Here is a 26,366-nt window from a genome sequence, read left to right as displayed (position 1 = left end):
GCTTATCTCTTACCAGGGAGTAAGGAATAGAAGGGAGATATAACTGACGCGGTTCGCCCTACCATATGATTATACATGCTTTGCAGACGGTACTCCATTTGTATAAGAAATATTTGTCTGGTGTACAATTACCGCGTAAACAATTACCTATTCTGAATATTTTTTTTTATAAATGAAGTACCCGTCTGCAAAGCACGCATAATCATATGGTAGGGCGAACCACGTCAGTTATATCTCCCTTCTATTCCTTACTCCCTGTCTCTTACCAATTTTTTAAAGTGACTATACAGGCTTTCAGGGGTTTACTCGCCAATCTTTGATTTTAACTTTAAATTGTTGTTCTGCGGCAAATTTGTACAGTTCTGTGCATCCATAAACCTTCCAGCCGGGGTCATGTCAGTTGCCTCAAACATGTTGGGCCCGATGGGGTCTGGGTGTTTAATTAATTAACCAAAACATCCTGGTTTTTGTAACATTTTAAAATTCCACGAAAAAATATGACTAAATCCTATAACTTTTTTGTTATTTCTTTATGGAGAAGCACGAACTGAAAATGCTTAGAGTTAGGCAAAATTAAAAGTTGAAATAGAAAATGGGCTCAAAGTGCTTTTGAACAGAAAGTCTAGTATATGTATATAGCGCTAGTACAAACATTGGGCACACAAACGTGAAAGGTCAGAAAACACTAATGTCAGTCCCTTTATCTAAGACGAGTTGTTACAAAAAGAAATTTAAGTCTAAAAAGAAGATTAAATATCTATTCTAAATCTGTTCATGCACCTCATATTCAGTATAATTGCAGTAGACCGAACATATTTTCTCCCGCTCCAATTCAAAATTATGACTTACATCATGATGTACTATGTAGACAAAACGATCGCGTCAAAATTTTGCAAATTTATTGTTAAATCTTTAGAGAGCTCAGAGCTCCCCTTTTTCAGTTTAAGACTTATTTGATCGCATTTAAGAAATAAAATAGATTTTTCATCTCAATACCTCATAAAATATAATTATGACGAAAATTTACTTAAATTTTGAATTTTTTGACTGAGAAAGTTTTTATAATTATAAGTATTTATGCATTTTCGCAAATTTTTTAACATTTTATGCAGGGATGGCAATAAAATTCATAAATATTCTAGTATACATGTAGTTTATTGTTTGCCTAAATATTATCAACATTAGTTTTTTTATTTCATTAAAAAAATAGAAAATTAACTATAACGAATTAACTTTTATAACAATTATACAAAAATAGTGAAACGAGAAAAAAACTACGGTAGAATAAAGTTTAATCGAGTTAGTTAAATGATTAAGATAAAATCAAAGGAACGGAGTTCTGGTCACAAACTCTGATTTTCTAATTCCTATATCTTTGCAATCCAATATCGTAGACCTGAGATATTTCAAACTATGAATTGTGTTACATTAATTAATCTAAGTTTGAAATATCAAAATTTTACATCATCAGGTTGCAAAGAAATAGTGATTAAAAAATTTGAGGTTGTGGCAAAAAATCAATTCCTTTAATTTTTCTTCATTAGTTAAAAAAAGTTTTTGGCACAATTATTCTTTTTAAACATTTTTTCGATCTGGGGAAACAAGAAATTTGTCTGTTTCTTGTGTTCTATCTTCTTCTCCTTCTTCTTCTTGTGTAATCTTCTCAGTAGTGTCAACTTTATTTTCCTCTTCCTTCTCTTCTTTATCTTCCTCTTCATTCTCTTCTTTATCTTCCTCTTCATTCTCTTCTTTATATTCGTCTTCCACAACAGCGTAAAAAATCTTCTGGACGAAGATATCAAGGTTTCTGAAAAATTGATTTAAAATAAGGTACAGTGAGAACCAAAAAACTATGGTATAGAAGGACGACATAGAGCGATACTAAATTTTATTTGATGTTGTTAAAAAGTAAATAGTTTACTAGAAACTTATTAGATCCTGTATTTATTTAAATCTATTTACACTTCACAATTTCTGTGTCTCATCTCATATTCATTCACCTATTTAAAGATATAACATGAGTCGAAAAGTCGTCTTTTCATGTCAGAGTTTTCTGGTTCTGACAGTATCAAAACGAGAAATAAAAACTTTAACCGTTATGTACTTTTTTACTGTTTTTTTTTGTTGAAAAAACTGAACATTAAAATACAAGAAAATAAAAGAATTATAAACTAAAGTAATTACAATGTACAAAATGGTTTATATGAAATGTGAAAATTAAGAAGGAAAAATATTGAAATATTAGATGAACAATAGAAGAGATAGAAGAAGATTAAAGTATATATTTAGCAAAACTGTGTGTATTGTCAAAAAAATAAAAATAAATAAAAAGAACACTGGGAAAAATGAGTACATTGAAGACTATAATTGAATTGCAAGTTAAATTAAAATTTTAAAACAATGTTTTGTGTTGATGTGAATAATTGTTTTTTCTGAAACGTCTATTTTTTAACAAAAACATAAAAATTTTTTTCACCTAATTGTTGTTTTAAGACACTGAGGTCGTTTCTTGTTCCAAATGAAGAGAAAATATACAGGTACTCCGCTTCCTATTATCACTAAACCAAACCCAACTTCCTAAAATTTGACAAAAAAGTGTGCAGTTTGAAAAAAAATCTCACGCTGACGGACACATTCAAAAGTTTTTATTTTTATATATTACATAAATTTTGGCGCGTAAAAGTTTCGCTAACTTAATTTTTCTTCAGAAATATTTCATTTACAAAAAAATGAACACTCAGGTAATGTGAATTATTTCTTCACAATAAAAACAAGAAATCAAAAACTCAAATTCAGAAAACTGTGGAATAATTGTCGTTTCTGATCTTACTTTAAATTAAGAAATGATGATAAGATTTTTACAATGTTTTAGAAATATATCATTTACAAATTACACAAAACTTGGCGACATTTTAGTAAAAATAAAAAAAAACTGCAGAAAAAAACTTTTTTCTGGGAACTTACTCACTCTCAGGAGTTTAATTTCTTTTTAAGGGGGGGGAGGGGCTGAGCGGGTCAAACATCCCCTGGAAATTATAGATTTCACGGATCCAGGGGGGCTGAACCCCTAATTGTACACATCTGGCTTCTTCATTAAAAAAATGTAAACCTGTGGTTGAGCGTATATAGGTATACAGATTAGTCCACTACACACCACGAAGAATAGGACAGGAAGGATAATGTTAACCTAAAAAATAAACTAAATTCAATGTCGTCTTCAATTTTCCACAATTTTCCACTTTTTCACATACAATATAAAGAAAATAATCCTACTTTTCCTATTGTTATATTTGGAGAAATATTGGGACAAATTTGAAATCGTCTTCATTCAAAACTTCTATAATTTGCAACTTTATATGTATACTGTATTAATGTCCTAATACTTGACCAAGGACCGAATTTAATAAATTGGAGAGGTAGCTGAGCTACCTAATGATGGTTTAAATCCTGAATCTTCGATTCATAAATCATTCAAAATTGAATCGTTAATTCAAGATTTGAACCGGCGGTAGATATTTCATAACAGAGCTTAAATTCATTACATTCGGTCCCTGATCATTCATTAAGATACAATGAGAACCAGAAAACACTGGATAGGAAGACGACTTTTTGGTGCAAGACCCAATTAACTTAACATTGATTTTACTAGTAACACTCTTTCCTTTGTAACAACATCAAATGCATCATCTTCCTATTTTAAAATTCCCAAATATCTAAAATCAAAATCAAAGATAAGATTTGCGATTACTGGATCACCATAAATCATCGTGTTTTTTATCATGAAACGAGCTGTGTTTTTTATTGCTGTCTAAAATATTTTGGTTCTTTGGGTTTTTAATATCCTGCTTATCAAGTACTTCAAATACAGCAAATCACTTTTTCACATACACTAGAATACATGTATTGCAAATCTAATTAGTGATGGGACATTAGTTTGTTGTTGGACTTTTTGGACTTGTAAAAGTGTTCTTTGTAAAACTTTTAAATATTTATATCCTTAGAGAAAATATAAGGGAAATTAATAAACTATAATGACCGATAGTTTTTGCATATATTTACTCTTGGGGTCAAAATTTGACAAACTGTAAGAAAAATCGATGTTTAGAACCTCTTTATAAAGTAAAAAAGTTAACAGATTTTTAAAAGCGAAACAATCTTTGTAGTTTGAACCATCACTTGGTGCAAAGACTAGTGATTCAGATTAATTAGCTTTTTTATTTTAAACCTTTATTGGACGTCTGAGGTCAGGATGCTTCCACCTTAAACAAACAAAATGTTCATTTAGATTAAAATGTTGATTTAAAACTTTATTTATCATGTAAAAATTAGATTTAGAAAATAGATTTTCAATATTAACAGAAAAAGTACAATATGTAAACATAAAAGGCTTCATTTTGCCCTTAGATACCCAATATGTTACGAAGGAAAACAAGTTGGGCTTAGGAATAAAAAAATCCGCAAATTAATTACAATTTTCATACTTTTTCTGAATTTTTTTTTACTTTGCGCATTTTGTTCAGTAAAATAATTAGTTTTTTTTTGCCAAATATACCAAAATATATATAAAAAATATTACAAAAAAAACTAAAAACGCAGGAATTATTCTTTTCATGTTCAGAAATGTTACCACATTTGACCTTGAACCAAATTTTGTCTGTAGTATAGTAGTCCAGCTACAGACACTGTTATAAACAGAGATTCCACGAAAGAAGCAAAATTGATGAGAACAAGTACATTGGAGGTACTCAGCATAGCCAGGGTTATTATACACTACAATATACAACAATAGATAATCATTATGATTTTAAATAATTTAATTTTTTATACAATATATAGCTAATTATTATGATTTTAAATAATTTTATTTTATAAACAATATATAGCTAATTATTATGATTTTAAATAATTTAATTTTTAATCAAAACTTTTAGAAGAAATGCGATTTTCCATCTTGTAAAAATGTATTGTAAAACATTAGTAAAAAAATGGAAAAATAAATTCTCCGTAGTACATGTAAGCCATCAGATTTAAAGTGACACACAACTGACAGGGACAATTGAATAATTCTAAATACACATCTCAGCTATTTCAATATTGTATAAAATCAAATAAATATATTTGTTTATATATTTTTCTCACATCTTATTAAATTATAAAATAATCACTGTGCCGCATTTTGTTATTCTTTACTGCGATTTAGAAATAATAACGTTTTCTCCCAGTAAACGTGAGCTATTAAGGAATTGTGTGACGTTAAATTGACGCAAGTAAAATACAATTGCTTTGAAACCCGAAATAAAACCTACCAAAACAATAAGACAAGGTATTGATGTAAGATGAAAACCTACCAGAACAATAAGACAAGGTATTGGTGTAAGCTGAAAACCATACCAGAACAATAAGACAAGGTATTGGTGTAAGATGAAAACCTACCAGAACAATAAGACAAGGTATTGGTTTAATATGAAAACCTTCCAGAACAATAAGGCAAGGTATTGGTGTAAGATGAAAACCTACCAGAACAATAAGACAAGGTATTGGTGTAAGATGAGTAATGCTTAGCAGTGACATGAGGCGAGGCATGTGTCCATTACGAGCTCCAACAAAAAATAACCTTAAAAATAATAAGTTTTCAAAATTAAGTGCACTTTAATTTCAAGGAAGAGGGTTTGAAAAATGTTGTAATCCTGTTCCGAGGATGTATCCCCAAAATTGATTAGAAAAATTAAGAATTTTGTTCTAGTTGCATTTTATTGAGTACCAGCTTTAGAACCCTGTCTTGTTCGGAAATCTAAATTTATCCTTTATAAGTTGACCAACTTTAATTTAAACATATAATCCAAGCTAAGAATATGCCCGTGTCTTTATCGACTTCTCAATCAAAAGGCACATTTTAGGTTTAGGGGTTCAAATGTTACAATGGGACGTACAAGCAGAGAAATCTACTTAATATATATATTTATATATATATAATTTTCATTATAAATGGTGTCCTCATTTAATCTAAAAAATTTAGACATTTTAAATATCAAAACTGAATTTATCCCTTACCTGGAAGATGCAAATATGCCACCATTAACTGCTCCGAAAGTAGAGCAAGCCACAAATACTGGTATAATCCACTTCATACCACCCAATAATCTGTTTCCAAAAGTCTGAACATGAGACAAGTTTAATAAACTAAATTTTGGACCAAAATTAACCACTTGAAACTTAGTTTTTGAACTGCTATTTAGGTTGAACCACTTTAACTGCAGCACTGAAGTGGTTCAGCAAAGCCTACGTAGTTTAACTAATTATCATTCTCAATCAAATCCAAAGGCTTACAAAATAAATTACGACAAAAAAAATAATTACAATATACAGGATTGTCCCAAAATTTTATACTTCAGAGATGACTGTATAAAATTGATGTGAACTTTTTTCTCACGTTTAAGGTTGAAGCTGTAACTTTTTTTTGCCAAATTTCTAAAAGAAATGTAAGCGTAAGTTCAAGTTACAAAGATGGCAATGTCCGATTCACATAGGTACCTTTTAAACCTTTATTTTATCAATAATTTGGAAGATATAGTCGTTAAATTGGGATATCTTCTACATGTGTTTCTCCGGGAGAAATGTGAAGAAAACATACCTGAAAATAACTAGCTTTCAAAATTATAAACATGACATCTAATTCATTCTTCTACAGACGAAGCATTTAAGGGTCCCGGCGTGAATCAGACAATGCCATCTTTGCTTGAAATTACGCTTACAGTCCTTGAAAGAAGAACTAACCACTGCAACAGCATTACTAGCCAGGAGCTCTGTAGGGGAAAGAACAGTGAAGTAAGCAAAGTTAACCAGTAGGTAGATAACGGTAACCTATAGAACAGATAATAGTTAACCAGTAGGTAGATAACGGTAACCTATAGAACAGATAATAGTTAACCAGTAGGTAGATAACGGTAACCTATAGAACAGATAATAGTTAACCAGTAGGTAGATAACTGTAACCTATAGAACAGGTAATAGTTAACCAGTAGGTAGATAACGGTAACCTATAGAACAGATAATAGTTAACCAGTAGGTAGATAACGGTAACCTATAGAACAGATAATAGTTAACCACTAGGTAGATAACTGTAACCTATAGAACAGATAATAGTTAACCAGTAGGTAGATAACTGTAACCTATAGAACAGATAATAGTTAACCAGTAGGTAGATAACTGTAACCTATAGAACAGGTAATAGTTAACCACTAGGTAGATAACTGTAACCTATAGAACAGATAATAGTTAACCAGTAGGTAGATAACGGTAACCTATAGAACAGATAATAGTTAACCACTAGGTAGATAACTGTAACCGATAGAACAGATAATAGTTAACCAGTAGGTAGATAACGGTAACCTATAGAACAGATAATAGTTAACCAGTAGGTAGATAACGGTAACCTATAGAACAGATAATAGTTAACCAGAAGGTAGATAACGGTAACCTATAGAACAGATAATGATCGGGATTTCATTTTTAAAAAATTTATAAAAATTCATAATTTTGTGATTAAAACTAATTTACAGATACATTATAAATACTTTTTACTCTCCGAATTAAAAAAGTCAGAAGCCAGAAATCATTTATTTAAACAAAAATATTAATAAAACATCTCCAGCATTGAACTATGTTTAGTAATTCGAAAAGTAATGATACCATTTGATGGTTGATGGTACTATTTGAATTTTTTGAACAGTCTTTTATATTTCTAACTCCATCACATAGAAGTAATAAGGAACTTTACATAGCCAAGTGTTCCCAAGACCAATTTTCGTGAAAAAAGAATTTGTATACAATTTTTTTCGTCTTTTGAGGTGAAAATTCACAGTAACTTTTTAAATAGGAATGTTTTGTTACTTAATTGTGTAAAGTGGCAGTATGTAACTTAACTTCCCAATGTTTTGGGAATCATGTGTCTGTAGACGGTATATGTCGGCCAAAAGGCGGTAAAATATAAACTATATCTGCACTTACCAGTGGCATCGAGATAGCAATAGCCCGCGGCAGATTTTTCTCAGGCTAGAAATGAAAAGTTAATTTTGCAGATTATAATTAAAAATAAAACCCTGTTCTATGAAAATGAAACAAGGAAATCAACCAGGATTAAATTAGGACAATGTTTTACTAAATTGTAAAAAAATGGGAAAATTAAAAATATCACCTCTGTTAGTTCTTCTGTGACAAAGTTTAGGTAGTTCCAGCCAGCAAAACTACCAAACAAAACATTGCACATTTATCCAAACCAAACCTGTTTGTTCAACCAATCCGAACCGCGGGTCAATTTATACAAACCAAACATGGCCAGTTAAACCAAACCAAACTTGTTCATTTTACTAAACAAAACCAGTTAATTTAACTAAAACAAACATGTTCATATTTTCTAAACCAAACCTGTTCATCTAACTAAAAAAAACCTGTTCATTTTAATAAACCATACCTGTTTATTTTACTAAAAACAAACCTGTTCATTTAACTAAACCAAACCTGTTCATTTTACTAAAACAAACCTGTTCATTTTACAAAACAAAACCTGTTCATTTAACTAAAACAAACCTGTTCATTTTACTAAACAAAACTTGTTCAATGTTCATTTACTAAACCAAACCTGTTAGTATAACCAAACCAAACCTGTTCATTTTAATAAACCAAACCAGGCCAATTTTACTAATCATAACCTGGTCCATTTAAACAAACCTGTGGCCGAATTTAAAGAATTTGAGCGGCGGTTTAAATTTAAGCCGCGGTTTATATATGGTTGGTTTCACTTAAAAGTGTATCAAATGTTTCAAACTTTAAACCGGCGCTTACTTTAAACCGGTTTTTAGCGGATTTAAACCTCGGCTCAAATTCTTTAAATTCCATCTCAAACCTATCAAGTTTAAGCAATCCGAACCTGCTCGATTCAACCAAATCAATCGCTTTCATTTTTCCAAACCAAACCTGTACAATTTAACTTCACCAAATCCTGTCAATTTAACAAAATCAAACCGGCTCAATTAAACCAAACCAACCGACCAGTCATTTCATTAAAACCAAACCTGGCCAATAAAACCAAACCAAGTCTGAAAATCTCAATCAAACAATAAAGTTTCAACAAATCTTTCGCAATTTAACCAAACCCAATCTTACCATTCAACCCCAACCAGATAAAACAACCCGATATTGTTTATACCAACAAAATCTTAGCAATGTAATTCAAAAAACATGCACGACTGAACAAAAATAATGATATGAACCAAATTTCTTTTTTTCTAAATATAACCAAATCAAATATATTTTAAGTATTCAAACCATTGAAATTTTACAAAATTTTTCACAGTTTTATCCAAGCTAAACTTGATAAAACAATTGTACCCCTGTGCTTAAACACTGTTTTAAAAGTACAAAATTTGTTCCTAAAAAGTCCCGAGTAGAAAGCTAAAGCTATTTTCCCAACAGATGTAGTTGAATCCTGAAAACAAATAAACAGATAGTGATTACTCGCCTCAACCCCTAATTTCCTAATCCACCTAACTGTGTAAACCGTTGATATTTTAAACTTTTCAAACAAAAACATTAGGTTGCAAAGATATAAAGATAAGACAAAAGTACCATGCTTGATTGAACAACGTTTAATTTTACTATTTTTCATGACTTTTTAATGACTGGCTAATTTTCAATATTTCGTTCGAAGTCCTTTAAAATGTGATTTCTCCGAATCCGCCTGGCTTGTCCTTGGAATTTACATGTATGTTTTTTTGCAGAGAATTCTTTTGTTCTATATGGACTTTTCTTATATGTACTTTTCTTACATGTACTTTTCTTATATTTACTTTTCTTATATGTTCGTTTCCCATATGAACTTTTCAATATATTCTATGCACATTTTCTACAAAGAATTTGTTTTGACCTGGAATGGATCCTGCCAGTTCTCTTGATGTCCTCCTCCCAAGTAAACAAAACCAGCAACTACTATTACAAGCATAGCAAACACCTAGGATATAACAAAAATAATTTGTATAATAGCTACAAAATGAAAAAATGTATGTAACAGAAAATTTTCCAAGGTTTTACCGTACATAAAATATACTTTGATCTAAATGTATAGGCGTTTTTTTGCATTATTTTTATTATTACTATTTGTGAATGATAATTATTATTTGAGTTTATCTCAATAAATCATTATTTATTTATTCATTTAGGTGATTTACTTACACAGCTAGGTCGGACATTTATCACATTTTTAAGTGTCGAAAAAAATGAAAATGGGCTTAAACTACTGTTTTTTAGAGACACCCTGTACTAACAATGATAATACAAATTCTATTTTTTTAATTCGTTTTTCTTCCCCCTTAAAATATCGACTTTGTGCCTCTGATAATTTGTTATTGTGTCACCTTTGTAACAGAGGAGACGTCTTGAACTTTAGCTGCAGCTTTTACATTCATACAGTTGACAGCAGTCAGCAAACCTAAATTCTTACTTTTGTAATGTTAACTTATTTGATTCGTATTTTTATCTGTTTCATAAAAATATGCTTGCAGTGTTGACTCTAACCAAGGATTTGTTAAGAATGGTGCAGTACCATGTTTTAACATTTAAACTTACTCAGGGTTTTAGCTTGCCCTTAGAAAGCCAAAAAAATCCTTATATTTCAGACAACTATTTAAAACCAATACCAAAAGCAGAAGATTGCGTCCTGCAGCTTAGCAAATACTACAGTTTACTTTTAGTAAAAACTCTCGAAAAAATTATAGAAAAGTTTGCCCAGGCTATTTTGGAACTTATTCGGAATGGACGTAATTTAAAGTTAATAAGATTACAACGTTTAAAAAAATACAATATTTTACAATAAAAGTCTGAAAACGAAATCGAGAAATTGAAAAAAAGTGTCAAATTTTATACGAAAATTCATATATATACAAGTTTGTATAGAATTAGTAGGTTTAAACAGATCATATTCAGCAAAAATACGCAACCAATCTGAAAACGAAGATATCCCAGAGAAACCTAATTGTAAAATTTTCTCCAATTATTATTTTATAATTTTTATTTTTTTAATAGATACAGTGAAACCCTTAATTACGAATACATCGAAAGAATTCATCAAATGTCGTATTCTTCACTTTCTGATAATGGAATGTTGCAGATATTTAGTTTTTTAATTAAATGAGTATATGGAACTCTTTAAAACTGTTCCCGCATATTCATGGCTATCTATTTATTTTCGCAAATACTGAAATTTACGTAATGTAGTATAAAATTCATTGAAAAATTGTCAAGACGACATTTGATAAATTCTTCCGATGTATTCGTTATTAAGGGTTTCACTGTATTATTTATAATATCTGTCTATCTGTCTGTATCACGTGACCAGTATACTGCACTGCCATTGGTGGGACACGTTTATTTATTGGTTCTGTCAATATTCCAGAAAGCTATGACTTTCGATCACAATTTCTCCTATTAAACATAATTTTTCAGCCTTCTTTCTTAAATACTTTTTTGCCGGCATATACGTTTTGAATAAAAAGTATTAAATAAACAAATCCGTAAGTTTCAAGATTGTTAAAATATAAACCAAAACGCGTATGATTTAAAATAGAAGAAACCTTTAACACTGGTTAGTCTTGGGTGGGGAGTTCGGGTGAAGTAATACGAACTTATAATTAATATTACTGTTTGAAATCTCTTTTCAAAGATATAGGGATTTCAAAATCAGAGTTTGTTGCAGGTAGATAGAAAATGACCCTTTATAATCTATATATAAATTTGGCTTGTCTGTCTGTTTTTTTTTGTATCCAATGAACGTCAAAACGGCTGAACCGATCAGGCCCAAATTTTTTGTGGGACATCACGTGACCACAGGGAAGGTTTATGAATGATCAAAATTTTAAATATTTGTCTCCATCAAAATTCGATCTTCATTAAATTTTTGAAAATTTTGAAAATCCACGAAATTTTTTGTGAAAATCCGCGAATTATTTTTGTTTTGTTTTACGATGTACACAAAGAGAACATGTTCACAATTAATTTAGAATATGGGCGAAAAGCGCCCTATAAGTCTAGTACGAAATAAAATGCTAATGTATTCATAATCTAATCATCCTACATATATATATATATATCATAATTAATTTCACATATTTTCCTATTTTATCTGAAAATAAAATTGATAAAAGCATGCTTTAAACGTCGGGTAAGCATGGATGTTTGTTATTGGACTTGATATTGTAGCTTACATATAAGAGAAGCAGAAAGCAGACGGATAGCAGAGTCAGGAGGTGAACATTCAGGATAGAACGGTTCAAGAACATAATGAGAGAACGTCAGGGCAGTGATTGCATTGCCTAAAATAGAGATTTCAGAGATTTCAGAGATTTCAGGAGATTTCCGTGATGTCAGAGATGTCAGAGATGTCAGAGATGTCAGAAATGTCAGAGATTCAGAGATGTCAGAGATGTCAGAGATGTCAGAGATGTCAGAGATGTCAGAGATGTCAGAGATGTCAGAGATGTCAGAGATGTCAGAGATGTAAGAGATTTCAGCAATGTCAGAAATGTCAGAGATGTCAGAGATGTCAGAGATGTCAGAGATGTCAGAGATGTCAGAGATGTCAGAGATGTCAGAGATGTCTGAGATGTCAAGAGATGTCAGAGATGTCAGAGATGTCAGAGATGTCAGAGATGTCAGAGATGTCTATTGTACTGTACTGTACTGTACTGTACTGTACTGTACTGTACTGTACTGTACTGTACTGTACTGTAGTGTACTGTACTGTACGGTACTGTACTGTACTTGTACCTGCAGGCATAATAACGATAAGTGCTGACCAAAGGTATAAAAATCCAGGCAATGGTCCAAAAGCTGAATTAATGTATGCATAATCCCCTCCGGACCTTGGTAAGCAACAATCATGAAAAAGTTAGAGATAATAATATCAATTTTTTAAAATAGATTTTGAAAACGTTGGCTGTTACTTCATGATTTGATTTGTTAAAGAAAACAAAGTCTTAATATTCATATGGTTGATTAGGTTATAAAGCTATTATACGCCACAAATAAAAAGGAACTGATAACTCGTCTCAAACACTTATTTTCTAGTTTTTTTCAATTTTTTGTTTTTTAAGCGTGAACATTTTTTTGCTGTGAGAAATAAGTGGAACTGCATAACAGCGGTATATAAAGGGACTGTAAACATATTTTCAAGTGACACTCAACTTAAGAATGGGAATAATCCCTTTTAATCTTGTGATTTACTTAAACTTACTGAGGAATCATTGTACCAAGCTCTGCATAGCAGAGAGCTCCGATCAGGCTGATTAAACCAGATAATGTCCACACTATTAAAGCTAATCCTAAAAATAAAAATTTTTGTTAGTTAAAAAAATGTCCATTCAATGTAACAATACAAGCGACTTCTTAAATGAAGAATGGCATATAAGCTATTGATGAAAAATTCCTTTTTTATAATTTTTTCAGAAATTAAATTATCCTTTGGGGGTTTTCCCTAAAAACTAAGAAAAAATAAATGAAAAGACCTGTTTTTGTGCAAATTATTTTATGTTTACTTTAATCTTTACAACTAGATATTCTCTAAATTAAAAGTATAAATGGGATGTAAATGTTAAAAAGTGCATTTTTTAAATCTTTCATATTGGAATAATTTATAGCTTTAGCTTTTTCTGCATTCTTAAAATCCTTCATTTGATGAATTAATTAAAATTAAAAACATAGCATCTTAATGAATTTACGACTTGTTTTTTCTTTAATACTGAATATTTTTTTATTTTTAAAGCATTAAGCTTGTAATAAATTTAAGAAATGAATGATTAATTGCTTTACTAACCCTTAGCTGAAATAAAAAATCAAAAATAAATTTATTTGATGCATTTATAATAAAATGATGGGTGCAGACATTTGTTCGGAGGGTGGGGGGGGACCATTCATGTTTTTAAAGGGAAGGGGGGGGGGGAGTTTATCAGAAATTCACTTGTCAAGTTGGGGGCTTAGCATCTATAGCCCCCTGTCAAGTTTCTTACAGTTTTCAAGAATTTAAATTAATCATTTTTTAAGATGTCATTAATTTTTAAATTGTTTGAAAAATAAAATTGTTGTATTTATTATTATTATTTCCTACCTGGGGATCCTGAATATAAAAGAACTCCCTTCGGACTCACAAATATTCCAGACCCAACAATAATACCAACAATTATACTAAAATATTACAACTTCAACATCATACTAAATCAGATCTGAAGATCCGAAATAAAAACTGAATCGTTGATCAAATCCGACTTACAGGGATGTTCTACTTTAATGCAGTTTGACCAAGAACTTCGAGGATATCGAAAGAACTTTTAAAAATGGCGTTTTCCAAAATCTATTAATGATGGAATGCTACTGTAATATTTAAAGTATGAATGACTCATGGCAAGAAAACCCTCCCCTGGCCTCACACCTTCATCTCTTTGTTCTTTTAATAATGCAGAAGAATTAACCTGAACGGATTCATTAGGATTCAACAGTGCACCCCAGATCCTTGAATAGAACAGACGTATGAGCAAAGCTCCGTTTGTTCAAACAAGGCTGGGGGACGGGCACTTCATGGACAGCTCTCAGAAGGCTTACAACATGTGGACTTACATGATTATATCTTACATGATCATATCTTCAGGAATACAAAAAATCATTGATGAGACAGATATCTCAGGTTACAACAGATCAGAGGAATAAACCATTGATGAGATAGATATCTCAGGTTTACAGTAGAATCAGAGATATGTGGTTCCACCTCAACACAGCTAGTCCAACTACCCACACACTCTAATATTCCAGGTGTTTCTATGATTAGAAACACTGGAGACTCAGAAGATCACTAGAGCTACAGAACAGACAAGAGAATCAGAGAAATGTAGTCTCACCTATATACAGCTGGTTCAACTACCCACAGACACCCATGTTCTAGGTGTTTCTATGGTTATAAACACTGGATACTCCGAGAGGGCTTGAATTGCAGATATGGAGGATACTGCAGATACTGTGGATACTGCAGATATTAGGAATGCTGAAGGTACAGTGGATACTGCAGATATTGAGGATACTGCTGATATTGTGGACACTGCAGATATGGAGGATTCTACAGATGCTGTGGAAGTTGCAGATACTGTGGAGACTAGAGATCCAGAGCAGATTGATAGATAGCTAGGATTGATCAGGAGATCACCAGTTATATTATCTTTAGAAGAATTAGCTAGACTACATCTAGCCCAGCAGGGAACAGAGGCTCAGATGAACTACTGAGCTACTCTTCCTATATAGGAGTTAGTGGGGACTTGCTTTACCGCTGAGGGACTCTTCCTATTTAAGAGATAGTGGTGACTTGTCTTACCGCTGAGGGACTCTACAGATATATAGAATATGGTTTAATATAAATGGATATTAACAGATATATTTGTACCAATAAAATATAGATTGAAAACCCCACTTATTCAAGATCTTGAGAGATAGATATTATACACAAGATGAGAGGTTTGGGTAAATTATGAATTGGTACTGGGAATGAAAGTGAAGTCTTGTATTAACCCTCAAAGATGAGGGACAAGGATTGATCTTGATTTCCCTGGGATTTATGTCTGGGATAGTAACGATGTCAAAGGTTTAAATGTTACACTACACATATTTAGTTTTATGTTTAAAAATTTAAAAACCCATTGAAAAATCGTCAATGATGTAATTTTATACATTCTTCTGATGAATTCGAAGTTCTGGGCTAACCTGTACTTTAAATATAAAATGAATTTACTAAATCGAACCTTTCAAGGTACACCTAATTCAATGCATATTGAAAATATCCCTGTAATTCCTTGCGTGCTTATTTTTATAATAAACGAAATTTGTTTCACAGTGCTACGTGAATGTTCTGGTTGCTTTACATAGAATTTATTACGTTTAAAAATGTTAAAATTATTTCTGATCTAACCTGACACCATCAAATAGTCCTAGATTTCTCTTCATTTTTGTATTTGTTGTTTGTTCTCCTTCAACAACAACATTTTCTTAATAACAACAGTTTCTTAATAACAACATTCACTAAAAAACAACATTCACTAAATAACAACATTATCTAAATAACAACATTTATTAAAAAACAAAATTTTCTGAACATTACTAACTAACAAAATTTTCTGAACATTACTAACTAACAACATTTTCTGAACAACATTGTCTGAACAACAACATTTTCTAAATATTAACATTTTCTAAATATTAACATATTCTAAATTTCAACATTTTCTAAAAACAAAATTTTCATAACAACTATCCACATTTTATAGAAAACAAACTATGATTTTTACTCCTTATATCTATTCAAACTTATGTTGCAGATCTCAGATATTTCAAACTTAGAATTCTGTTAGATTAGTTAGATCAAATAGTTAAAGTTTGAAATATCAAAAGTTTAAACGATCAGGTAAAAAATAAATAGGGATTTATAGAATATTTGAGTTTTTAGCGAAAACTCAATTTGCTTTCCTAAATAACAACATTTTCTGAACAACATTTTATAAAAACAGCATTTTTAACAACAAAATTGTGTAAACGAACACATTTTCTAAACAAAATTTTCTAGAAAACTACAGCATTTTCCCAAATTTTCTCAACAGCAACATTTTCTTAACAACAACATTTTCTGAACAACAACATCTGAAAACTACATTTTCTAAACACCAACATTTTCCAAAAAAAGAACAAACGTTTTATGAACAACATCATTTTCCTAATTACAACATTTTCTTAACAACATTTTCTTAACAACATTTTCTAAAAGCAACATTTTCTTATCAACATTTTCTAAAAGCAACATTTTCCAGCCAGCAACATATTTTCTAAACAACAACAATATCTGAATTACAACATGATCTGAATAACAACATGATCTAAATAACAACATGAGCTAAATAAAAACATGATATGAATTACAATATTTTCTAAACAGCATATTTTTTAAAACAGTATTTATCTAGTATTTATCGACTTAAGTAGACGGCTTTATTGAAAGAAACAACAAAAAGTGCAATGATTTTTAGAAACAAAAATTTTCAGTGAACCAAACTATAATTTGTTCATGCACAATTATTAAAAGAATAAATGTTTAAACTATTTAATAAAAAAACTGTTTGTACCTGGATTTTTGGACGCCATTTCTTGGCAAAACAACTTTTTAAGGAGATGATCAATTGAGATGCATGGTCGCCATTTTTTCACATTTATTTTTACTTTAGTTCTGAAAAAAATATTTTTTTAGACAACATAATTATTTTGTGACATGAGATGTAAAATATTTTTCCAACAAAAAATGCGAAGTTAATGGATTTTCATCCACTAAGGATGTGCCAACTGTTTCGTCTTTTTGTTTACATTTTTCGCTCCAGCTGCAGTTATTCTATGCTTTGCACCATATTTCATGATTTAAAAAGATTAGTCATAACAGGAAATGGGAAAATACAAAAGGTAAAATTTGTATAAAGGAGTCTATTGCTAACCTGATCTTGTAGACCCCCGTGTTTTAAAATAAATTCAATTATCATCAAATATATTTGGGATTTGTGTTCGAATTCTCCAATGCAAACTCATTTTTAAATACATTTCATAAGGAGAAGAAGTTAGATTTCCACTGTAAATTTTTTTCGCAATTACGAATATTTTTATACAGCAATCTCGGAATATACAGGGTGTCCCAATAAACTAGACAATTCAGAGACAACTCATATTTTTTTTTAACTTTGAAAGCAGTTTTTTAGGACATTAGATTGTTTCTCGTGGTTTGCAACATTTGTATCTGTTAAAAATCCTATTTATTTTAAATTTGTAGGTGTGTTGCTGAAATTTGATTAATAATTTCTTATAAGTTGTATAAAATCGAAGACGACCCAATTGTCAAGTTTAGCGGGGCATCCTGTATATAAATATAGAACAACCTGACAACGTTCTCCTTTTATCAAATTATGATTCATGAAGAATATAATTTGAGAAGTGCAATTATTTGAACGATACTTAAATATTTTTAATCACAATGATATTTAAAATATTCTAGATAAAAGTACCGAGCAGCCTACTCACTTATCACTATACTACATTACCCATTAAATTCAAGATTTCAAATTTAAAAACTTGTTGCCGCAACTAACAGGTTATATAATTACACAAATAAAATGAAGTGATGTCAGGAATTAATTGCGAAAATAAGAAAATATTGCAAAAATTCTCTTTTTGCTTGCTAAATTCAAGAGAGAGAAAACAGACTTACTATACTTAAAAAAACGTTTCCGCAGTAATGATTTTTTGCGTAATTAATTGATAAATTAAAGCAAGTGGAGTGAGGGCTTACAAAGGGACTTAGCATGAAAGGGAAGTTAAAACCACATTGTTTTACATACAAGAACCAAATGATACAAACATATCTTGTTTAGAATTGTTAAATTGAATATGTACCCTTGCATCTTTTAAATATTTAAACCTTTCAACCTTAATCCTTTCCGTCCCTTAGTGCTTTCTAACGTTTAACTTTAAACACTTCAACGTTTTAAACCTTAAAAAACTTAGAAACCTTTTTTGAACCAAAATATTAAAAATTTTGGGTTTGGATTTCATTTAATAAGTAAATTTTTACTTGAAGAGAGATACAGATAAAAAATATACTAATTACTCGACCTATATGGTGCACCAAAAACTGCAGTTCACTTATATTAAAATCTTATATCCATACTAGATTTGACAAAGCTTTTAAGGGTATCATTATGAATCAGGCTTTTCCAACTTAGATATTGACTTGAAATTAAGCTAGCAGTCCCTTTAACAGATACCAGTGTATATAATGTAGATGTGCATTGTGCAGAGAAATGAATTGAACTGAAACCTGAACCTAAAGGAAATCATAAAAGTGTTTTTTTAATAATTCGATAGATAAAATATGCGTAAAGGATTAAATTAAATTAAATCAAAATTGTTGCTTTGCTGTATCTATAAGCATGTATTCAGTTTTATTCAATTTAGTTCTATTTAAAAAATGGTCAAGCTTTATTAAGGGTCTATTGAAAGTAGTTCCAAGAGTAAAAAAAATAGTTTCTGTATCTGGAAAAGAAACACGTTCCATTCTCGCATGAATTCGCAAGTATGGAGTACGAGTACTACACACTACTTGGACATGCCATCAATCTGTTAATGAATGTCGTCTCTCAATTACGTCTTCCTGTAATAAATGCTGTTTGAACATTCCTATATAAAATGTGTTGTACATTGTCTGAGGATCTAACTGCGTTAATCTTCAACTATGTAAAACTTGTAATGCGAGTAGACTAGCTACGTAATGGGATTAAATTATACACCTGCGTAATTTTGTGAATACGTATTGGAACTTAACATATACCATATAGATTTGTAAATAGAGATCATTTAGAATCAGAACTCCACTTAACTTACGGTGTAGAGTAATTGTAAACCTTGTTGTAATATTCGGGATTAGATCACATTTAGATGAGTAGAGATCGATTAAGGGCTTGTTAGATAGCCAATAGCTTGTTTGATGACTTTGATAGTGGACAGATTGTACCTGGACTGATACAGTTTGGGATGAAGTTTTAAAAGTATGGCATTTACAACATACCTTTCCTTTATTATGAACCTAAAATAAAGAATTTATCAATATATGAGAAACTGCCCGGAGGAAAAAGGTGTTTCAGGTCAGATTCTTAAGACTGAATACTATAGTTTGGCGTGTAGAATTTTGTCCCAATCTCAAGACAATTAAAATTAGCTCATTTACAAATTTGTGTCATTTGAATACATTTGGAAATATACGCTAATGCTATTTATTAGCTGTGTCCCTTATTACTGAATAAATCCCTCTTGTCCCAATTACATTCTTAAGTGTCCCACGACAGTTGAGGGACAGCCTAAAGGTCATTATAAATATATTTTTTTTAATTGATTGTAGATCTCTCTAAAACTACTTTTTAAAAATGGCAGACAACATTTGGGAAATGTCAATAGTAACATTGTTTGATAATAATTTCAAGAATTTTACTTCATAATTAGGTTAAAAACTTGTGCTGCAAATTATTTAAAAAATCAAAGACGATCTTCAGTTATTTTTCATTTATCATGATTAGCAATTGACTTCCAGTAAGTATAGCCATGATGTTCCTGAGGTTTATCAGATCCTCTCAATCTCCTCCTAAACTTCCTCATGCCTCATATGTCCCTCATCATGGTTTAATAAATACCAGTAACTCATTATTCTGTAAACCTGCAGTACGTTGTACTTTATAAACTATCTTTGTTTCTAAACTTGTACGTAAAACCCATTATTCATTTAAACTGTGTTTCAAATAAATATATAGCAGGATTAGCTTATATATATATATAATGACATACATCTTAACTGCGGCTATTTCAACTGTGCAATAATGCGTAATATGATTGCCTTAAGGACGTAGGAATTGTAATTATGTCAATTAGCTTTAACTTGTAACATATAAACCTCAAATACAGTTAGTTGATATAGAAACTCCGTACTGTTTACTGTGAGCGAGAAATCTTTTCCTGTTTTGATGAACAGATTGAGGATTGTCCTCTTTAATTAGCTACTGAGATAGCGCCCAGTGGGTGTGGTGTTGATAGGTCACGGATCGTATTAATGTGGTTCCCTGTTCTTTTAAACAGGTTGGGGATTTTCCCCTTTAATTTGGGGTGGATAGTTACAAGCTTCCGATTGATATCAAAAGCTAACAAGGTCGCGTCCAGTGGTAGTGGCCAAGTGGCGTTGATGGATCACGGACTGTATTCCTGTGGTTCCTTGTTTTGATAAACAGACTGAGGATCATGCCCTTTGATTTGGCATTGATAGTTACAAGATTGTATCCGTGTGCTGACTTTGTTAGTCAAGAGAATCTGAGTTGTACCTGAGCTGTGAACTTTAGAATGGTGGATATCGGGATTAATGCTTGATCCACTCTTTTTCTTAATCTCCAGATTAAATATGGCTTGTTCTCCTCTTGTAATTATTCTCCAGATTAATTAACAGATCGGGATTAAGGATATCCCATTCTAAAGTTTTCAGCTCTGGATAGATACAAGTTCGAGAGCGTTTAAGGAGTAGGGTATTTACTACAACGGCACTTAATCCCCTCAGAGTTCTAAAGCTCTCGTGAACCCAAAACTTTCTTAAGAACCTCTCCACCTTTTCTTTATAATTATGTCCCTCATGTTCAGATCCAGTTACTTTACTTTTACTGAAATTACCTCAAGTACTACTTCCACAATCCACTTCGTACTGTTTCTTCCACCCGGCACCCGTGATCCAACGAAGCCCGATGGGAATAACAACTCTATCACTATTATCATTTATTTTCATTTTTACTACTTTTGGCACATGTCTAAAATGTACATTTATAAAGGGTTATTATAAATAACTTTCAATATTCCAATACTATAAAAGTAGTGTTTATTTGTTTCTGCAGTGCTAACGTAATGATGCAATTACAGTACACCTGTCACCTGTGAAAAGTACACAATACACTGATGTAATACCAAAGAGTATGAAATAGATAGGAGATACAACTGACGCGGCCCGCCCCACCATATGATTAAACATGCTTTGCAGACGGGTACTCCATTTGTATAAGAAACATTCAGAATAGGTTATTTTATACGTGGTAATAGTACATCAGACCGCGTCAGTTGTATCTCCCTTCTATTTCATACTCCTTGGTCAAAACACCTCAAGGAGTAGGACATACGATGGACACACCATATGATTAAACAATATACATGCTAAACAGACGGTAATCCTCTAATTGTATACAGAAACGACGGTAGTCAAACTATAGAGATGCATGAGGAAGCGGTTATTTTGTCATTAGGACAGCACAGGAAATTGATCTTTTTTCTATAAAAAAGTCTTTTACAGAAAAAAAGTTGTATATAAATACACTAAAGTTTTAAAAGATTAAGATAATAAACTGTAGGCTTTTCCGGCCACTTGCCCTTTTTCTAGTAACAATTTTAGCCCTATTGGTTCACTAGTTTACACTTTTGTTGGATACACACAGACTGACAGTGTGAGAGGAGAAGGAGGCCCCTCGGTTCATTTTATCACATGCGTCCAATTCCACCGTTCGCCAACAACTGCGCTTAATTGAATTTTGAATGATGATTGCGAGCTAAGTATCATATGTTTATGTTATAATATATCTATTTATATTCAAAATATTACAATTATTCTGTTGAAAACTTCCCGACTATTTTGATATGACAATATAAATCAATATAAACATTATTAGGTTTATGTATTTGCAAGGAATAAGAATTTCATTATCTAAGACAAATCTAATTTCCAAAGAAAAATATGTTTTTTGACTAGTTTACATATTTAGCTAATAATAACTATTTTCTAATTCGGCTTTGAAAACTGAAACTTGAGACACTCCAAAGCAGTCCCCCCCCCCCATTTAACAACCATTCCCCCCTCGCCCAAACATCGTAACATATGTATAATTTCTGCCCCGATATAGTTTCGGGAAGAGGAAAGAAATTGCAATGTGGAAAAATAGGAAATAAACAAGATTAGGCTTCTCGCCCATCTCCAAATATAACATAACTTATAATTGAAGCTTTTTTAATGGGTTTTTTTCGTGGATTTTGAAAAATCAAAATTTTCAAGGCAAATTTTTTATTTTTAACCATCCATAAACTTTTTTCTGGGATCATGTGAGGTCCCACAAAAAATTGAGCCCGATCGGTTGGGGGAGAAGGAAAAATGTGGAAAGAAAACTGGTAGAAAACTGAAAAGTATAAGAAAAACCTGAATGAATTAAGAAGAGAGGGATGAAAAGAAAAAGAATGCGTAGGTTCAAGGTAGGCCAGGAGGATCGATTTTTTTTTTTAAATCGATCAACCAATCTAACCGTCTGGGCCTGATTCATAATTCACTAACCTTACAGACTGTTTTTAGATCAATTTGGATTAATTTCTCCAAACCTAGATATTTATTTTAAATCCGACCATTATACATAATATTTACAAATGAAAATATGTTACAAGTTGTGCATATGTCACGAGGTTACAGTTCTCGGATTAGTTTTTAGAAAAAAACTATTTTAATTCAAATTAGAAAATACAGCTATGATCTATAAAACATTTGGATCATACAAATTTTCTTTTATTAAATTAAAAGGAATAACTAAAGAGAGTTATTTACTCGTGTTTGTAATCTTTAAGATGTTACAAAAATAATTAACATAAATTGTACTTAATATCTTCATACATGAATACTTGGAAATAAAATTGTAATCGGAGACCTACAATTTCTTTCTATATTTACTGCCTGTAACTCAAGAACCAATTGGGTCTTTTATGTGAAACTAGCCTTATAGGGCGCTTCGCGCCCATCTTCTAAATTAATTGTGAACATGTTCTCTTTTGTGTACATCGTAAAACAAAACAAAAATAATTCGCGGATTTTCACAAAAAAAATTCGTGGATTTTCAAAATTTTCAAAAATTTAATGAAGATCAAATTTTGATGGAGACAAATATTTGAAATTTTGATCATTCATAAACCTTGCCTGTGGTCACGTTATGTCCCACAAAAAATTTGGGCCCGATCGGTTCAGCCGTTTTGACGTTTATTGGATACAAACAAACAAACAAACAAACAAACAGACAAACAGACAAACACCAAGACAAGCCAAATTTATATATAAATGGCTCTTTCGGAAGGTTTGGACAAGTCTGAGTTTTGATTCTTTGGTACTCAGGTAGAAAGAATTCCCCCCTTTCTCGTTTCTCTCGTGGTGCCGTGCGTGAGAAATCTTGACGAGATTTTCTTCGATGCTGTTCAGTGAGTTCAGTACATGATACAGTACACGATACAGGTACAGGTTCAAAAATCCAATATATAGTTTAATTACATTAAACAGTTTAAATTTCCCAATTTTTAAGGAGTAGATGAAGATAAGACACCATTATTGTAAAATAGACAATTTTTTAATTGACATAAAAAAAAATTTTTCGAGACAAATTAAAAGATTTTAAGACAACTTATAGTTTTTTAGATCTGAGGATGTTTCGACAAATATAGAAGAACGATAATCACGATAAAATTTAACTTTAGTTCTGTCTTTTTAAAGATATTGAAAATATAAGATGTCATTGTTGTAAATCAGAAAACAAAATTAATTAACACTGATCATAAAAAAATGGTTTAGTGATAAATTAAATGATGTCGAGACAAATTTATTTGAAAATAGACGAAACTTATATTTTTTTTGATCTGAGGGTGTTATGACAAATCTAAAAAAAACTGGATAAAACTCGAATTTGAGTTCTGTTTTATCTAAAGATATTGAAAACAGACGTTAACAAAAAAAGAAAGACAACAAAAGTATTTGCGGAAAAGATTTTTACTTTTTTCGTTTTTTGATGGTCTCCGGTCCCTGAATTTGCCTTCTCATAAAATAATTTGGTTTATTTTTGATAGATGGTTTCGAATCTAAATTCAGTATAACATTTCTAAGAAAATGTGGAGTAACATAACATTTTTTTAATTTTTTGGGGGGAGGGCTATATTTCTCATTTCTCCTTTATTTAATCATATCCTATCAGAATTATTTTAAAATTTAATACTTATATTTTAAAATGAAGTTGAGATGCATTCAGACCCAATACCTAATTACCTTCGAATACCTAAGTTCACAAACACACCCAAATATTGTACGCTTAAAAGTTAGGAACAGTAGAAAGTAATTCTTAAATTCATACTGCATTACTGTCTTAACCTTGGCATGTTTATGTTAAAAACAAACATGCAAAAACATTCTTCTTTCACGTCCATTCTCCTTTCTTTAAAAACCAAGGTCAAAGTTTTTTGATTCAATTTTTACACCACTTTCAGTTTTAGTTTTCTTTCTCCTTTTCTGTCTTTTTCTCGTTTTTTCCCTTGTGTTTTTTTTCCTTCAATCTCTTATCCTCGCCACTTCAACTTTTTTCCCTTTCTTAGTTTGCTTATCCCTTTTTTATATTCTTGTTTTTCGTCCTTTTACCTTTTTTCTTCTTTTTCCTTTCAATCCATGTACATTCTCTTCTTTTTTGTATTATGTAAGAATTCTGTAATAAAAAATTTATTCTACATGTACTAAAAAAACCTGTTCCAAAAAGAACAATGCAGTACGGAAATTTAAGGATTTTTAGCTACTGTTCCTAACTGCTGAGCATACAATATTATGTTTCAATAAAATTTTACTGTGGAAGGAAATTTATTAATCTAGTCCAAATTAGATAGATGTAAAAACCAGTAATAGGACAAGTCAAGCCTGTCCTTTGTGGAATTAACCTCAGTACAGTATCGAGGAAATGGCCGATAGGACTGTTACGAATTTAGTAGAGCATACTTGACTTTCTTAGATGGAAGCGTATAGCTAGAGATGAAAATTATTTGAAAGTATTTGCAATAATCAATGATTCTCAATAAATGTTCAGAATAATGAACATATGTGTTGTATTGTAGAGATAAGATCTTTATAGGAATTTGATAATATCGAACCCAGATTTAATTAAATGCATTTTAGGTAGAAACATATATATTTCTATATATTTTGACAAAGAAGTACAGGGTGTCCCAAAAAACATGGGAATTCAGTGACGAATTCGATATCGTCTTTGTTATGAATTAGCAGTGTAATACCTAATTTCAAAAGCCATAATATTATTATGTCTGCTAGAGTTTATTTTATGAAAAGGGTAAAAGACTGCAAAGATGTGAATATAATGTCTCCGCAAGATGAACAGTGAAGACGGACAAGTTTACTCTGTTTGTATACTGCAATTTTATTGTATTACTAAATACAAGCGTATGCAGTCAAAACATAAACAAACAAAATGTAAACATAGCAGACGAAACTCTTACAGATTACAGCTTTATCAGTAGGTATCACTATACTAAATTAAAGAATTATTTAAAAAGACGATATCGAATTCGTCACTGAATTCCAATGTTTATTTGGACACCCTGTATATAGAGAGAACTAGGCTTTAGAATCTATGTAAAAAGGGGAAAAAAAGTTTCAGGAGAAAAACCTGGAAATAAAACTCTGGGAAAAAATATCACTGGAAATAAGATTATCTGGGACTTTTTTCCTAAAATTGTATAAGGGCTGTCTGTAAATTAAGTCGCAGGAAAAAAATCACAGGAATAAAAGTCCGGAAGAAAATAAATCCGAGGAAAAGAAAAACCTATAAAAAAGTCGTCTTGGGAAATTTGAACTCAGTAATCTAAATCTGGCGCCGTGACAAACT

General features: G+C 31.0%; 1 protein-coding gene and 1 long non-coding RNA gene across 2 annotated transcripts; both read right to left on the bottom strand.

Annotated features, from left to right (window-relative positions):
• Window positions 1-1,544: 1,544 nt before the first annotated feature.
• Window positions 1,545-17,319, bottom strand: LOC111711783 (Y+L amino acid transporter 2). Its single transcript, XM_023486223.1, has 19 exons — window positions 17,199-17,319; window positions 15,995-16,070; window positions 14,153-14,229; window positions 13,283-13,370; window positions 12,817-12,911; window positions 12,255-12,362; window positions 10,410-10,483; window positions 9,923-10,006; window positions 9,429-9,484; window positions 8,195-8,243; window positions 8,008-8,052; window positions 6,775-6,861; window positions 6,052-6,155; window positions 5,518-5,614; window positions 4,657-4,770; window positions 4,226-4,261; window positions 3,110-3,187; window positions 2,477-2,577; window positions 1,545-1,807 (listed from the first exon to the last, which is right to left on the bottom strand). Exons 1-19 carry the CDS (start codon window positions 17,215-17,217, stop codon window positions 1,576-1,578), a joined length of 1,620 nt encoding a protein of 539 aa, XP_023341991.1. The 5' UTR covers window positions 17,218-17,319; the 3' UTR covers window positions 1,545-1,575.
• A 1,425-nt stretch (window positions 17,320-18,744) lies between these two features.
• Window positions 18,745-22,180, bottom strand: LOC111711787 (uncharacterized). The gene is made up of 2 exons (XR_002767317.1): window positions 21,316-22,180; window positions 18,745-19,696 (listed from the first exon to the last, which is right to left on the bottom strand). It is a non-coding gene; the product is annotated as an uncharacterized LOC111711787 (long non-coding RNA).
• Between the last annotated feature and the right edge of the window lie 4,186 nt (window positions 22,181-26,366).

Source organism: Eurytemora carolleeae, unplaced genomic scaffold (genome assembly GCF_000591075.1).
Source record: "Eurytemora carolleeae unplaced genomic scaffold, Eaff_2.0 scaffold15, whole genome shotgun sequence".
In the NCBI taxonomy this organism is placed as follows: domain Eukaryota; kingdom Metazoa; phylum Arthropoda; class Copepoda; order Calanoida; family Temoridae; genus Eurytemora; species Eurytemora carolleeae.
The sequence above is the reverse complement of the archived record's forward strand: the minus strand, read 5'-3'. Positions and strand labels throughout refer to the sequence as shown.

Bases quoted from the DNA above. Each gene is read 5' to 3' on its own strand.
- LOC111711783 (XM_023486223.1), bottom strand. The intron at 12,363-12,816 runs GTACAAGTACAG...TCTCTATTTTAG, and splicing joins TATCGTTATTATGCCTGCAG to GCAATGCAATCACTGCCCTG. The intron at 4,262-4,656 runs AGACAAAATTTG...TTTGTTTGTTTA, and splicing joins TAGCTGGACTACTATACTAC to AGGTGGAAGCATCCTGACCT.